General features: G+C 44.5%; 1 protein-coding gene across 1 annotated transcript in view; it reads left to right on the top strand.

The window, feature by feature from the left end:
- Positions 1 to 15,995, top strand: part of STAB2 (stabilin 2) — a 153,146-nt gene that overhangs the window by 53,881 nt on the left and 83,270 nt on the right. The window contains exons 19-27 of the mRNA XM_050946424.1: positions 3,372 to 3,434; positions 5,124 to 5,207; positions 6,632 to 6,718; positions 7,291 to 7,402; positions 9,156 to 9,336; positions 10,055 to 10,148; positions 11,441 to 11,599; positions 14,156 to 14,251; positions 15,683 to 15,778. Coding sequence (XP_050802381.1) covers positions 3,372 to 3,434; positions 5,124 to 5,207; positions 6,632 to 6,718; positions 7,291 to 7,402; positions 9,156 to 9,336; positions 10,055 to 10,148; positions 11,441 to 11,599; positions 14,156 to 14,251; positions 15,683 to 15,778 — 972 coding nt within the window. The remainder of the gene's footprint in view (positions 1 to 3,371; positions 3,435 to 5,123; positions 5,208 to 6,631; positions 6,719 to 7,290; positions 7,403 to 9,155; positions 9,337 to 10,054; positions 10,149 to 11,440; positions 11,600 to 14,155; positions 14,252 to 15,682; positions 15,779 to 15,995) is intronic.

Raw genomic sequence — 15,995 nt, 5'->3', positions numbered from 1 at the left:
GGCTGACTCCATCCTTGGTGTGTGCAGGGCTGCCGTTCCATCCTCCCCAGCCCTCTGTGTCCCTGACGACGGACACATCATCTCTCGGCTGGGGTGCTCACCTCGGGCATCTACGCACTCAAGGCCTTTGGTCATCTCAGGGACTGGCCTTGCACATCAATGTCCGGGAGCTGAGAGCAGTCCCCCTTGCTTGCCAGGCGTTCCAACGGCACTTGCAGGGCTGTTGTGTGTCGATATTCACCGACAACATGACAGCCACGTACTATATAAACAAACAGGGCGGGACAAGGTCCTCGACCCTTTGCCAGGAGGCCTTACTACTCTGGGACTTTTGTATAGCCCACTCTATAGACCTCATAGCATCCTTTCTCCTGGGGGTTCGGAACACTCTGGCAGATCGCCTCAGGAGATCCTTCCTTTCCCACAAGTGGTTGCTTCACCCGGACGTTACTCTTTGGGTCTTCTGGAAGTGGGGATTTCCCCGTGTAGACCTCTTCGCATCCCGCGAGAACAAGAAATGCCAGATGTTCTGTTCCTTTCAAGGCCTCTCACAGGGTTCGATAGCGGACGCTTTCCTCATACCGTGGACGACGCACCTGCTATCCGCCTTTCCACCGTTCCCGCTCATCCACAAGGTTCTGCTGAAAGTACGCAGAGACAGAGCCTACTTGATCATGATCACTCCAGCGTGGCCCAGGCAGCACTGGTACACCATATTGCTAGACCTGTCAATAGCCGACCCTATCCCACTATGTCTGCACCTGGACCTGATAACTCAGGACCACAGCAAACTGCATCACCCAGACCTACAGTCCCTCCATCTCACGGCATGGCTCCTGAGTGGTTGACTCAGTCTGAGTTGCGTTGCTCTGCCCCAGTGCAACAAGTTCTCCTGGGAAGCAGAAAACCTTCTACTAGAGCAACGTATCTGGCCAAGTAGAAGCATTTCACATGCTGGTGTGCAGAGCACAACGTTCTTCCCGCCGAGGCCCCCATCCCTACCATCTTGGACTACCTTTGGTCCCTTAAACAACAGGGCCTAGCGATATCATCTTTGAGGGTGCACTTGGCGGCCATCTCTACCTTCCATTCAGGAGAGAATGGCCGCTCCGTGTTTTCTCATCCTATGGTATCTCGATTCCTGAAGGGTTTGGAGCACCTTTTCCCCCAGGTACGCCGCCCCGCCCCAACCTTGGACCTCAACCTGGTTCTTACTAGACTTATGTTGGCCCCATTCGAGCCATTAGCAACTTGCTCCCTTCTCTACCTGTCCTGGAAAACCACTTACCGTGTAGCCATCACATCGGCAAGACGGATTGCTGAGCTCCGGGCTCTCATGGTGGACCCTCCATATACTGTCTTCCACAAGGACAAGATGCAGTTGTGTCCACACCTGGCCTTTCTCCCCAAAGTGGTATCAGCTTTCCATGTTAACCAGGAGATCTTCCTTCCGGTCTTCTTCCCAAAGCCGCATTCATCGCCCAGGGAGCAATAGCTGCACTCCCTAGACATCCGTAGAGCGCTCGCTTTTTATATCGAGCGGACAAAGCCCTTCCGCAGAACTCCCCCAACTCTTCATCGCGGTGACAGAGCATATGAAGGGCCTTCCCGTTTCCTCACAGAGGATTTCATCCTGGGTGACATCGTGCATCCGCACTTGTTACGACTTGGCTCACGTTCCGTCGAGCCACCTCACTGCACACTCTACCACGGCTCAAGCCTCATCTGCTGCTTTCCTGGCTCACGTGCCCATCCACGAGATATGTCGCACAGCTACCTGGTCCTCGGTGCATACCTTCACTTCTCACTATGCCCTGGTTCAGCAGTCCAGAGACAATGCAGCCTTTGGCTCAGCAGTTTTGTGTTCCGCAACATCTCACTCCGACCCCACCGCCTAGGTAAGGCTTGGGAATCACCTAACTGGAATGGATATGAGCAATCACTCAAAGAAGAAAAGACTGTTACTCACCTCTGTAACTGTTGTTCTTAGATGTGTTGCTCATATCCATTCCAAACCCGCCCTCCTTCCCCACTGTCGGAGTACTGGCAAGAAGGAACTGAGGAGCGGTCAGGTCGGCAGGGGTATATATCCGCCGCCATGGCTGCGCCACTCCAGGGGGCAACCCAGCCGACCCACCAGGGGTTGCTAGGGTAAAAATCTTCCAACAAACGTGCACGTGGAGTGCGCACACCTAACTGGAATGGATATGAGCAACACATCTTGAAGAACAAGAGTTACAAAGGTGAGTAACTGTCTTATCCTCACTATCAAATACTTATTAAAGCTGGGTGAAAATTTTCAGAAAAAACTTTTTCAACAAACATTGCAGATTCAGTGTCAACTGAAACATCTGGCGAATTTGTGTAAATATTTACCAAGTTATTTTGGTTTAAAAAAATAATAATTCTGAAAGGATAGACACATTTCTACATGTTCCAAAAAAGTTTCAATTTGAAATGACCTTTGGTTTTGAATTTTACATAATTTTTAATTTTGAAAAGGTAAGAAATCCTCAAAAACAAAATATTTTGCTCAGCCCAAAACAAAATTTTTTAGACTTTTCTAATTCAACAAAAAAATTAAACAATTGTTTTAGGTCACCCAAAAATGTTTTTATTGTTAATTATAATTATTATTTTGTTTTCAGTCAGCAAACCTCAGTTATTCACACAGCTCCCATCATTATCAGATGTTGAGTTTTTATGACTCATCATCTTGAAACCTGCCAGTTGATTCTAAATCATCTCACTACTGCAGCTGTCATTGCCAGGCAATGCTAAACTAACCATTTGTGACAATGAGCTAAAAGGTGATTAAAAAAAGAGCGATGATCATAGCGGGATTATGGCTCAATGTAAGATTTATGATATGGATACAGAGAATATTTTTTCTTTTCAGACTGTATATGCATGAGATAGATCTCAAGTTAGTTTGTTAAGGTTGTCTTCCTATGAGTTACAGAAAACATCTCACAAATATTGAAATATACGAATTAGGCCAGATCCGCAGCTGGATGAAGTCGACGTTGGCTTCAATGAGTTATGCAGATCCACACTGGTTGAGAATCTGCCCCATTATGTGTGTGTGGATTTGCTGAAACGGTCACTCCCTACTCCAGTTTAGGGAAGTGCCAGGTCCCCAAGAGAAAGCGGTCAGGAAAGAAAGGAATGGGGAAAGGGCAAAAAGCTGGGGAAAGGAGGCAGGGGGAAGGATGAAAAGATAAAAATTAATGTTCATTAGAGATTTGATGAGGGAAGATTCAGTTCTGGTGCTGTTACTTAGTTCTGTGATTCATGACATAACTGAATTAAGTTTATCAGACATCGCTATAGCCTTCCGAAAATGTGACTGTTGTCCTGTCTCTATTCAGGGTACCTGTGTAAAATGTTCAGTATTCTACAGGAGCACTTGTCCAGGGGACTCAAAGCCCATAGTAAGTGACCTTCTTTTACAGATATTGCCAAACAGGCTAGAGTATTGTTTAAACTTAAATTCAATTTTCTGCATTGATTTCCCCAGTACAAACAATAACTGATTTCTTCTACTCAGCATTTTGGGAAACCAGTAATATTTAGCTTACTAGGGCTTTATGAGAGTTAGCTGTCTCAGAGTTTTGTACTAATATTTGTCACAGCAGTACTTGGGCAACTCCCATGTTATTTAAATTGGTATAGCAAAGGCCCTAGGAGATTTCATGGAGTCTCCCACTCTTCTATCCTGGGTATCGGAAGTTATGCTTGGGGTAGCATTCTGTGTAGGAGGGGCGTGTTTTTGTTTTGTCTTTTAGAGGAGGGAAGGAGTAAGGGAGAACAGTTACTATAGACTCTGCTTTGAGAATTTGTATGTGGAAAATACAGGACGGTTAAGACTACACTAGACTCAGGTCTGTTAAAACTTACCGCTCAGTCACAAAAATAAATGCTTTGTTTCTCTCCAAAGAATTAATGCCATGTGCAGTCGCAAACAGTCCTAGCCTGTGCTGCCCCCTACCCTTCACTTGTTCATGTCACAGCATGACCTCAGAGGTATGGAGTTGGGTGGGAAGGGTGCATCAAGGAACTGAGACTCCAGCCAGTACTAGGAGCAGAAGGACCCAAAGAAGGAACTACAGCCTTAGGGGGAAAGGGGTAAAATGAGGCCCAGCAATCTCCTGGACCCAGAACTTTACAGAGCAGACCCACACACACACACTTGGGGGCACTAGGACCATCATGGTACCTCCCTTCTTATCAGACACTCCAGTTAGTAGGAGGAGAAGGCACCAAAGTGGTGCCCTATGGACACTCAGAGAACTTTCTAGTTTTGACTGGATGTTCTCTACCTTATGATGATTGGCTGTTTGCGCCAATCCTCTTCCTTCATCAGTCTCTCCACCTCAGCTTCAGTCCACACCTGCCTCTCTCGGCCTCTTCTCCCCAGCCCTGTCCGTCTCTCCCCTCATCCCTTCCCATTTAGCTGATCCCCTCCAAAGTAAACCCATCCCCCAGCCAAAAAAAAAAAAAACATCAAGGAATTAACATGACATTTTCTGTCATCATATTGTTCACCCCATGCTCTATCCCTTCCCCCACTTTATGTCTGTCTTGTCAAATTAGACTGAAAACTCTTAGGGCAGGGATCTTCTATTATTGTGTGTTTGTACAGAGCCTACCCCAATGAGATCCGTCTCTTGGTTGGCCCTTAAACACTGCCATAATAAACATGATTATTACTATTATCAATAATAGTAATAATAATAAATGTACACACGCTTTGGAACCAGTAGAAAGCTTTCATCTGTTTTGTCTTTAAAAGCATTAATTGTCATTTATGGTGGTGTATTTTTCCATGTACAAAACTCACATATTGCTGTCAAGAGATTTTGTTGTCCATATATCAGAATTCACTTGTATTGAATACTCTATCCCATGTACAATATAGTAAAGATCCAACCACAGATAAAAAAAATCAGGAAGCAACACATTATAGTAAAACTGAAAATATCCTTGTAAGTATCAATAGAAAAAATAAACAATGTAATGATATTTCCTGTTCTTCAGTTAAATCGTTTCCTAACATTTTGATTGTAGTGCAGTATTGAATAGTTACTTGGAAATATATTTATGATTTATTTATGTTCTAGGCTTTTTCAAGGCGTAGATGTGTTTATGAAGCCCTGTTCTATCCAACAACTGGCTGTGCTAGGTACTGCAATGTAACAATAAAGGTAAGAAATTGTACAAGGTTCATATAGAAATCAGCCCAAATATTGCTGTTGCTGTTTGCTAATTTTACTTTTGGATGTGTGCAGCATCTAGAGGTCCCCTTATCGTAGTTCTTTGAGCAAGAGTACCAACCAGAGACACTTAGTTTCTCTGCTATACTACCCTTTGTACTACCTGAAATAGCTCCTCTTCATTCTTTATGTTTACCTCAGCTCTTCTGGAGAGGCTTTGTAGCTGCCACACATTTCTGTTTAGAACTTTCTTTTATTATATAACTCAGCTTTTCTTTCTTTTTAATCTCAACACCTCCCAAACACTTTTCATTGATTCGTTTGGCTGCCTTTATGAAGGACTGCACAGTTTGACAATTAGCAACACTAGTCAGATACATAATTCTTCCAAGAGTTCATGTGCTGCTCAGTGGCAATGAACAGCCAAGTGCTTGCAAGGATTTTACTACATTTTGCCTCCTGTGGTATGTCTAATCCTTACAAAAATTGTCAATCACAACCCAGTACCATTAATTTTCCACATTCCTTTTTCCAGTCCTTCTAATTAGGTTTCTGGGTTTCATGATACATATTAGGTGCAAAAGGTCTGCAAATCTCTAAGACAAGAGAGGCCTTTGGACCCATGCTTACCTATGAATTAGCCAGTTCCCATGCTTTTATAGTCATGAATCTGCACAGCAGCCCAATTCCTGTATAAAAATGTTGATACAGAAAATAATTATTTAGGGCTAGATTACAGCTAGAGCAGATCTGGGTGCACATCTGTGGGTGAAGCAGTTGAAGAGGAAGTGAGGCAATTACTCCTGTGTATGGCCCACCTGTAGGCTGAGGAGAATTGCAGTCCCTGATCTCAGGAGTGTGGGGGGCAAGTGGGGCAATTTGCCCCAGGCCCCGCAGGGGCCCCACGAGCCCTGGCCCAGCGGCGGTCCGAGTCTTTGACGGCATTTCAGCAGCGGGGGGCCCGTCAGTGCTGCCAAAGATGTGGAGCAACTGAAGGGCCCCCCACCGCCGAAATGCTGCTGAATACCCAGACCGCCACCGGGTGAGTACAAGTGCCGCAGCTCCCCCGCTTTGCCCTAGGCCCCCTGAATCCTCTGGGCAGCCCAGGCACTGCCCCTTTGAGTGTGCAGCACCCCAGGGCCTCAGACAGTTGTCTGTGTCAGAGCTCCTTCTCCACATGACCATAAAGCTTAGAGGAGTATAGCAGCTTGTGCAGTCCATCACACACTAAGAAGCTTTGGGAAACAGGTTGCAGCTGATGCTGGGACAATGTCACTCCGGGTCAACCACAGTTCAGGGCTGTGCTGAAATGGCACCGTCTAGCCCTGAATGCTTGGTCCATCCCTCAAGTCTTCAGATGGAGGAAGAAAGTGTTACTTTACATGCCACGCAGCAGTATGTGCTTTACTTCACAGGAACCTAAGTGTTGCAAAGGCTTCTATGGGCCAGAGTGCAATCAGTGTCCAGGAGGATTTTCCAAGCCCTGCTCAGGAAATGGACAGGTAAATGGAGCAACCAGCAGCACATTGCACTTCTATGAGAGGGTAGAGACAGGCTGGGCTGGGGAGTCTCCAGACTCCTTGAGCCTTTAGCACATAACAAATGTGAAAAATATTGCAGGAGGTTCACATTCTGCTAATCTATGTTGGCAATCTGGGAGTCAGACACTGATATAGGAGGGAAAAGATGGTGGACCCCTCCAGTTAACTAAAACATCCAATTCTGTGGTTTTAATACACTGTATTGGGTATGGTTGGGATTTTAAGTGACCCACTCTGGGGCCCAGGGTTGTCTGAGGCAAAAATAACAACAACAAAATAATTTTAAAGTTACAATTGAGAAGGAGAATGGAATTATGGGCATATGGGAACAAGGAAGAAACAAGCAGGGGGGAAGGTTCCACTAGAAAAAATATTTATAATTGGGTTGAGATTCTTCTTACATTTAAAGAGGGCGCTGCTATAATCACGTTATAGACTGGCCCAAGTTAGTTATACAACTTTTCCCCCAGAGAGTAACAAAAAAGGATTATTTTAACATTCGTATATAAAATCCTATATCTTCTGTGTTGCAGTGTGTGGATGGAATGAAAGGAAATGGAACTTGTATTTGTACTGATGGATTTCAAGGATCCCATTGTCAGTTCTGTTCAGACCCTGATAAATATGGTCCTCAGTGTGACAAAAGTAAGTATAGCTGCTCCCTCCTCCACTGTGCGTAACATGTTGTCTTCTAAAACGTTATTTGTACTACAATCAGAGCTAACTGATAGTGGCATACTCTCTGTAGAAGGCCTCTGGGGTGGGCTAATTTCATATGGTTTCCAACAAAGGGCCTAATCCACAACCCACTGAAAGGCTTCCATTTACTTTACTGGGCTTTGGATCAGACTCGTATTGCTTTATGTTAATTGCTTTTTTTCATGTCTGACTTCCTTGCATGATTATTTAAACAGACAAAATCCTCCTCCTCAACATTTATTTCTATTCTGGAATTGTTTACAAATGTAATAGCAGCTGTCTACATACATATGAAAACACAGTCACTCTCTTGAAAAAAAAAATCCACAATCTGAAAATATTGAGGTTATGTAGGAATCAGATTCAGATCCACTTTAAACATCATTCTTACTAGATAACTATGGTGTCTATTAGTATAGGGCACAGAGTAAAAAGAAAAATGGCATATGGTAATATTTTTTTCCCCTGTAGGATTCAATATTGTTATATGTGCTGTAAAGTGAGAGACAATAGACTAAATAAAATGAAATATACAGATATTCACTCTGTGTCTACAAGTTACATTATTATCCATAGCGAGGGCTGGATCTAGCTTTTTCGCTGCCCCAAGCACAGCAAGCAGGCTGCCTCCGGCAGCTTGCCTGCGGGAAGTCCTCGGTCCTGCAAATTCGGTGGCATGCCTGCGGGAGGTTCGCCAGTCCTGCAGCTTCAGCGTACCCACCGCCGAATTGCCGTGGAATCCACAGGAACAGAGGACCTCCCGCAGGCAAGCCGCCAAAGGCTGCCTGACTGCCACACTCGCAGAGACCGGTAGGGCGCCCCCCGCAACTTGCCGCCCCAGGCACATGCTTGGAGCGCTGGTGCCTGGAGCCACTGCTGGCCATAGCTTTTTGACTATGAACCAGTCTATTGTACACAAAAAGCACTTTCCCTTAAGGCTCAGGCTATATCTACACTGGGATAAAAACCATGCAGCTGTTTCATGACAGCTGACTCAGGCTCAGGCTCTGGGGCTAAAACTTGTTGTGTAGATGTTCAGGCTAGGGCTGGAGCTCAGGGTCCGGGATGCTCCACTCATGCAGGATCTCAGAGCCCGGGCTCCAGCCCTAAGCTGAACGTTTACACAGCAATTTTTAGCCCTGCAGCCTGAGCCCTGCAAGCCTGAATCAGCTGACCTGGACCAGCCATGAGTTTTTATCGCTATGTAACCATGGCCTAAGAGGCCACTGGCCTTCCATAAGATGATGGAAGGTCAGAGGCTGAAGCACAGATACTTTAAAAAGATATAATATTAAGATCTTTTTGAGCTTTGAGCCTGCAAATTCATCCACATTTGTTTATCTTTTGGAACTCTGAGTAGTTCTGTGACTTCAACAGAACTGCTCATAGGGCATAAAGTTAAGTACACAAGTAAATTCTTGCAGGATCAGGGCCTTGGTTTGTAAAAGTTTAGTGATTTTGTTTGATCTGTTTATATGTAATCATTTTAGTTTTTTCAATCCAAGATATTATGTTGTGTGCCTGCTTCACCCGCTTCTATAGATAACTTTAAATTCCAATGGCAGACAGATGTGCTATAAAAAAATATGAAGATTATTATTACAGGTGTTTAGATTTAGAAAGAACTAATGTGAAATATTTAAGAAATGGCATATGGGGACAATTGTTTTAATTTCACATTTTATTCTTCCCCCTACAGAATGTCTGTGTGTTTATGGGAAGTGTGATAACAGGATAGATAGTGATGGAATCTGCCTTGCTGGATCATGCAAAAGTGGATATGCTGGGAAACTCTGTGATAAGCAGATAGTTCCGTGTGGGCCTTTTGTGCAATTCTGTCATGCACATGCAAATTGTCAGCTTAGTAATGGTGCCATGAGGTAGGTCAGTTACTTATACCTAACTAATATTAGGTGTGCTATAACACTTTCAGAATCAAACTACAGGATTGGCATTTTCTGTTTCAAGATAACATTTCACACTATTGTATAAACATTAATCTTTATAATAATACTATCAGGTGGTACGTGTGTGTTCTTTTCATTTGAGAGGGAGAGAAACAGAGGCAGAAAAGTGAAGGGGCCTACCCAAAGCAATGCAGTGAGTCAATTGCACAGCAGGGATTAGATCTCAGCGGTTTGATTCCCAGTTCTATGCTCATTTCCACACATTATACATAACTTTTTCAGATCTTAAGATCAATATGTTTGAGCTTGTAAAATTGCAGAAGTAAAAGGGTAACAGTCAAAAGTGTCAAAGCAATTTAGGAACCTAAGTTTTATTTTCAAAAGTGCCTAAATATCTTAGGAGCCTAAATTCGTTAACTTGCAATGACACAGGCTGAATATTTAAGTCACTTTTGAAAATGGGACTTAGGTGCTTTTGAAAATTTTGGGCAGCGTGCTTGTCTGCTGTTCACCCTTAGCCATCTATGTACTTGAAATGACATGGTATCTTCCATAAAGCCAAAGCTAATAATTTTAAGCAACCTGTAATTTAGACAATGTGCTAAAGAAAAATAGTATCAAAAATCAATTCAGTTTAATTTTACAAGTGTCCTATCATGCAAAGTGATTTAATCAAACCTTGTTTTTATAGCTGCATCTGCAAACCTGGATATGAGGGAGATGGGACAACCTGCAGTCAAGTAGATCCTTGTGCTAGCTTAGCTCAAGGTGGTTGCAATAGCAATGTAAGTATACAATTTCTTACAGAATGAGTTGCTTAGTTTAAAGGAAATCTAAAGAAAGGCTAGGAATAGTAGTAAGAAACATCTGCATATATAAATTCTGAATTCCCAACCAAATTCACGTCCTTCCCATAGTTAAAATTCCTGCCCTTACAGTTGCTTTGCTATGAAAATTGCTATGATTTATATAGTCATTATGCCCAAAGATGGATGTCACACAGCTTTTTTAGAGAGTTCTGTGACATTCTTAATATAACCCAAAGTAAAATCTTCCTTCAAAGCAGTAGAACCATGGATTGAAATCTCTCTACTCCTCTATGCCCTCCCATTCCATAATGAAGCTAATGCTATAGCAATGAGGGATCTTTTTCCTCTTTAGAGATGGCAGACCAGGAACTACTACAAGGAAGCCCATAACTAGTTCAAGGGATTAAGTAATGGATTTTAAAATTATTTTCAATGTTTAAATTGTCAGATCAAATTCAGGTCAAGTTATTAGTGACCTAAAGTGATTTATTATCATCTGATGACTGTTTGGAAGCTTCTGTGAAATAAGTTGCTAGTTGCATTACAGTCAGCAGTGCAGAGGTATCCACATAATAACACCCATGATGGCTGGCATTAATTGGCATCTTTGCTGATTTCATCAGTTCAGAGGTCAAAGATTTGATTCAGTCAACAGAGACTTCACACCTCCTAAATGTGGTCCCTCCACTCAGGGCCGGCTCTAGCCATTTTGCCGCCCCAAGCACGGTGGCATGCCGCAGGGGGCGCTCTGCCACTCGCCGGGCCCATGGCTCCGGTGGACCTCCCTCAGGTGTACTTGCAGATGCTTCACCGGAGCCGCGGGACCAGCGGACCCTCCGCAGGCACGCCTGCGGGAGGTCCACCGGAGCCGCCTGCCGCCCTCCCGGCAACCGGCAGAGCGCCCCCCGCGGCACGCCTCCCGAAGCACGTGCTTGGCACACTGGGGCCTGGAGTCGGCCCTGCCTCCACTCCTCCAAGTCAGGGGACACTGACACAGCATTATGAGGAAACCTTTCACTGCCCACCTCTGCCTCCTGTGGACAAAGGGGAAGGTCAAGCTCCCAGGCTGTAAGTCCAGCACTATTCACCAGCACTAAAAAAAAAATTAAAAAATCCATTAAAATATTAAAGGGTAAAAATAGAGTTTGGTTCTCTAGCGTCATAGCCAAAGATTCCATCTCCTTTCCAGCATGTCCTTTTCCGAGCTGTCCATTTTAAGATGGTGGTTGGTGTCCATTAGATTTGTTTACTCTGACATGTTCCCACAGGCAGAATGTATTAAAACAGGCCTCGGAACTCACACATGTGTGTGCCAGCCAGGATGGAGTGGGAATGGAAGAGATTGCTCAGAGATCAACAATTGTCTGCTACCAAATTTCAGAGGGTGCCATAACAATGCTACCTGCATATATGTAGGGCCAGGTCAGGTAAGTTTTGCTCATATCTTCCTGTACTACCTCTACCTCATTCTGTTCTGCCCAAGTTTGCTACCGAGCTACATCTTCTCCCACTCCCTCTATGTGCCCTCTTCCATGCAACCCCACATACCTGGAACAGCCTCGCACATCTTGTATCCCTCATCTCATAGGAGTAGGGACAAGAAACCAAAGTGGTTTTCAGATGGAGCTTGATAAATTTATGAAGGGATTATATGACAAAGGGCCAGATTAACTTTTTGTGGGCCCGGCGCCAAATATATTTGTGGGCCCCCATTGGGGAAAGGGCATGTGATGGGGGGCCGTCCGCAGAGCGAGGGGCCAGTTGGGGGCAATGAGGTGCAGCGCAGTGGGAGTGGGCCCACTCAGCCCAGCACAAGGGCATTGTTTACAAACCCACAGCTGCTAGACACACACTGGCCCACCCAGCCCTGCACTGCCAGCATGTCCCTTCCACATTGCCCCCTGCCCAGTGCCCTGCCCTTATGCCCAGTGCCACCTCACCCAGAGACCTCCCCCACAGATCCCTATGCCCAATTCCCCCAGACCCACTATGCCCAGTATTCCCTGCCCAGAGACCCCTCCCGCTGACCTCCCACCACAACTGCACAGCACCCTCACACCATACTCTCTGCCCAGGTCCCCCACCCACAGATCCCCTACTGTTCAGCACCCCCTTCATAGTCCCCCAATCACAGCTGTAAAGCACCCCATATTCCTGAGGGAATTCTGCATCAAATTCTGCCCATAATATTTTAAAATTCTGCAATTTTTTTTTTTTTTTTTTTTTTTTTTTTACAATAAATAAGTGTGGAATGACCTCCTAAGGTTCCTTCCAACTCTGCTATTCTATGATTCTAAGTTCCACTATGGCAGTGGGGAGCACAGGCCACTGGCTGCATAGAGGTGGGAGAATACCCTGCAGCCTCCCCTGCCCCTCGGGACAGGGACTTGGCAGTGAGGCTGAACCTGACCCTGACACAGCACAAGGGCCATGCCTGCCACAGAAACACCCTGAGGCCCTGCTCCTTTTGTGCCAGACACACTAGATGTGGGCAGGGAGGCTCAGCCTGGCAGCAGGATCCAAGTGCAGAGGGCAGGGCTGACTCCAGGCACCAGCAGAGTAAGCACATGGCTGGGGCAGCACATGCTAAGGGGCAGCATTCCGTCCATTCTTGGTGGCTTTTTTTTTTTTTTTTTTTTTTTTTTTTGCACTTTGGCAGTTCGGGCTGCAGTCCAAGCACAGTTTGTTTGTTGGTTGGTTTTGAGGTGGGTTTTTTTTGTTTTTTTTCTGCTTCGGCAGTTTGGGCGGCAGCAGTTCAAGCATTTTTTTGTTTTTGCTTGGGGTGGCAAAAATGGTAGAGCCGACTCTGGCAGGGGGACTTAGTGTGGGGGGATCTGGATGAGAGAAAGTGGGTTCTGTGTGGGGCAGTCTGGGTGCAAACAGCTCAGTGGGAGATCTGAAAGCACAGGGAGGTTCCAGGTGCAGGGCCAATGGGAGTCTGCAGGAGGGACCAAGTGAATGTGGTTGGAGCTCAGCGGGGGTTTGGGGAAAATGACCTGGCCCCTGCACTGGTCCCAGGCGGCTCAGCCCCAGGAGGTGACGGGCAGAGCAAGACTGCCCAGAGCCGCAGCCACGCTGGGGGGCAGGCAGGCAGACCCCTGTGAGACATGACCCTGCTAGAACCCTCCAACCCAGCCGGCAGAGGAGCAAGTGGGCAGAGGGGATGGGATGGGGCAGGGGCAGGGATACCTGGGCTGGCTGGACAGCTGAGAGGAGCACGGGGGAAGGGCTGGAAAAGAGAGGAGCCAGCCTGCGGTGGCCCCTCAGCTGGCAGCGCAAGTGAAGCGCAGTGCACGGCCGGCTGATAGGCCCCTGTTGAGCATGGGCCTGGCGCCAGGATGCCTCTGGCACCATTGTAAACCCGGTACTTATAGGGTTTATTGCAATAACGGGGGACCGGAGTTGGTGATACAGGAGGACCTTCAAATCTGATGTTCTTATGTCCCAAATGATTACCCTTCTCTCCATTTTAAATCTTGCCTTAAAACTCACTTTTGAAAAAACTTATTAATTCTCTATGGAAAGGGACTGTACTTTATTCTTTAGTTATTTACAGCTATTGATGAAAAATTTAAAAAAAAATATCTATCTGCAATCCATGAATGCCAATTATCTCTCTAGGATATTTCTAGAGCACACATGTATATAGTTTTTAAATCACTAATTCTTTTAAAACATCCATGCAGGACACACTGGGAATGATACCAAAAGATCAAACACCTCAGCTCCACCATTTGCTGGGCCTCAACTTACTGGTATTAATGTTGCAGATGCAACAGTAGGTTCAGAGTTTCAACACAAATCCTTTGTAGGTTTAAAGTACAAAGGGACAGATTCTCAGCTGGTGTAAATTGGTGTCACACCATTGAAGTCAGTGGAGCTATGTGAATAAACACCATCCAGAAATCTGATCCATAGTGTTTAGAATGTTCTAAAATGTTTTAAGCATTTTACCTTACTGCCTTGTTTTGTTGGAATGGTAGAATGACTGTGAATGTAAGGAAGGATTTCGGGGGAATGGAATTGAATGTGAACCAATAAACTCTTGTCTGGAACAAAATGGAAAGTGCCATCATCTGGTGAGTTATTTATTCTCTGAACAAATATTCAAATAACATTTCTTTTACTGTATAAGTCAGTGGATAATATTTCCTCCATGGACATGAGAAATGAACAGCATTCCGCTAGAGCAAATATGTCGCAGCTCCCTGTTATAGGATCTTTAAAGCACAATGGAGTTTTTGAAAATGTCCTTCAGTATCAGGTGAAGAGATTGCTGATACCTAATAGATCCCTATTCAGTTTTTCCCACTGAGATCCATTAGAGTTTCCCTGACTGAAATCTGAGTGATAATTGAATAAGGCCCCTATAATTTGGTCTTTTAAGAAGGAAATCAAATTTCCAGTTGATCTCCATGTTCTCTGTAATATCTAGATGGTTTGTTTTGGGGTTTGTTTGTTTGTTTTTAGAATATCAGCAAAACAACATGAAGACACAGAGACAAATTCTCTGCTGCTAAATTGGTGCAGATCCATTGAATCCATACACCTTAGAATAAGTCCTTTTTGGTTACTTACAATAGCTAGTTCAGGATTCAGTTATCCTATTCACCTTTCAAAGATGGCAAAAGAAATGGGGCTTAGTAGTCTCATCATCTGGTCTAACAATACATAGACTCTTAGGAGCCATAGGTTCAAATTTCAGGAGGGTCTCCTCATCCATCCAAGATAGATAAGTTTAGTATGATGCAATTTACTCTGTGGGTCTCAAATCAAGGTCCGATTTGCTTTTCCCAGATAGTTAAAATACTTAGTGGCCGCTACCATTTCTTCTCTCCAGACCAGAAGTATCTGCTCAGTCGGGCATTATGGCAGTCTTCAAGATGTGATATGCTACACTGCATAAAGAGGTTGATTTTTTTTTAATTAGAACTGGTTGGATTATTTATTGATAGTAAATTATCTGATCAATTTAGCCTTTTGTTTCTGTTCCTAAATTATCTGCAAACAGCTTTGGTGTGCACAATTTTGTAATTCACAATTGTTTGACAGTGAGTTTTTCACTAACTGTTCTCTGAACTTTTCATCATTTGTGGCATGAGACTGGTTATCTAAATTGAATTTTTTCTGGTATGCTAGATGAAAAGCTTTCTACGGGAAGGAAACTAAAGCTAATATCTTTTATTGGACCAACTTCTGTTTGTGAGAGAGACAAGCTCACCAACAGAAGTTGGTCCAATAAAAGATGTTACCTCACACACCTTGTTTCTTCCATTCATGAAAGCATTTAACTCCTATTGATTTCAGTGGGTCTTAAGAACATGCTTAAGTGCTTTCCAGAATACGGATACTTTACTGAATCAGGTCCTCAATGAAGGGATTTTCAGCTACTTTAACTTTGCTACATCTCAGCATTGCCTTGTATTATGTGCAAGCATATTATATCAACATTATCTCTTGAATCTCCAGCTCTTTGGAAGGTTACATTTTCTCTCCCTCTTTTTTTAAAGGCAACTTGTCAGTTTGTGTCATCTGGTGTCTGGGACTGTGTGTGCGCAAAGGGCTACGAAGGAGATGGCATCATATGCTATGGAAGTGCAGCAGATGTAAGTAAGATAGTGGTCTTTTGTCTAAGGGCAAGTTCAACTGCAGATTCTTACAGTGATGCTGGCTAGGGAGACAGTAACGTAACTTCTGAACAATGTTAACAATGTAATGCATAATAGTGCTGACTGCAGACAGCATTCCTGCTGAGACTCTTGCAAATCCCAAAAATGAGATACTGTATTTAAAGAGAGAGGCTAGGACTTTCAAAGGGGCCTA

Source organism: Gopherus flavomarginatus, chromosome 1 (genome assembly GCF_025201925.1).
Source record: "Gopherus flavomarginatus isolate rGopFla2 chromosome 1, rGopFla2.mat.asm, whole genome shotgun sequence".
Lineage (NCBI taxonomy): Eukaryota > Metazoa > Chordata > Testudines > Testudinidae > Gopherus > Gopherus flavomarginatus.
This window is presented reverse-complemented; position numbering and strand designations above follow the sequence as displayed.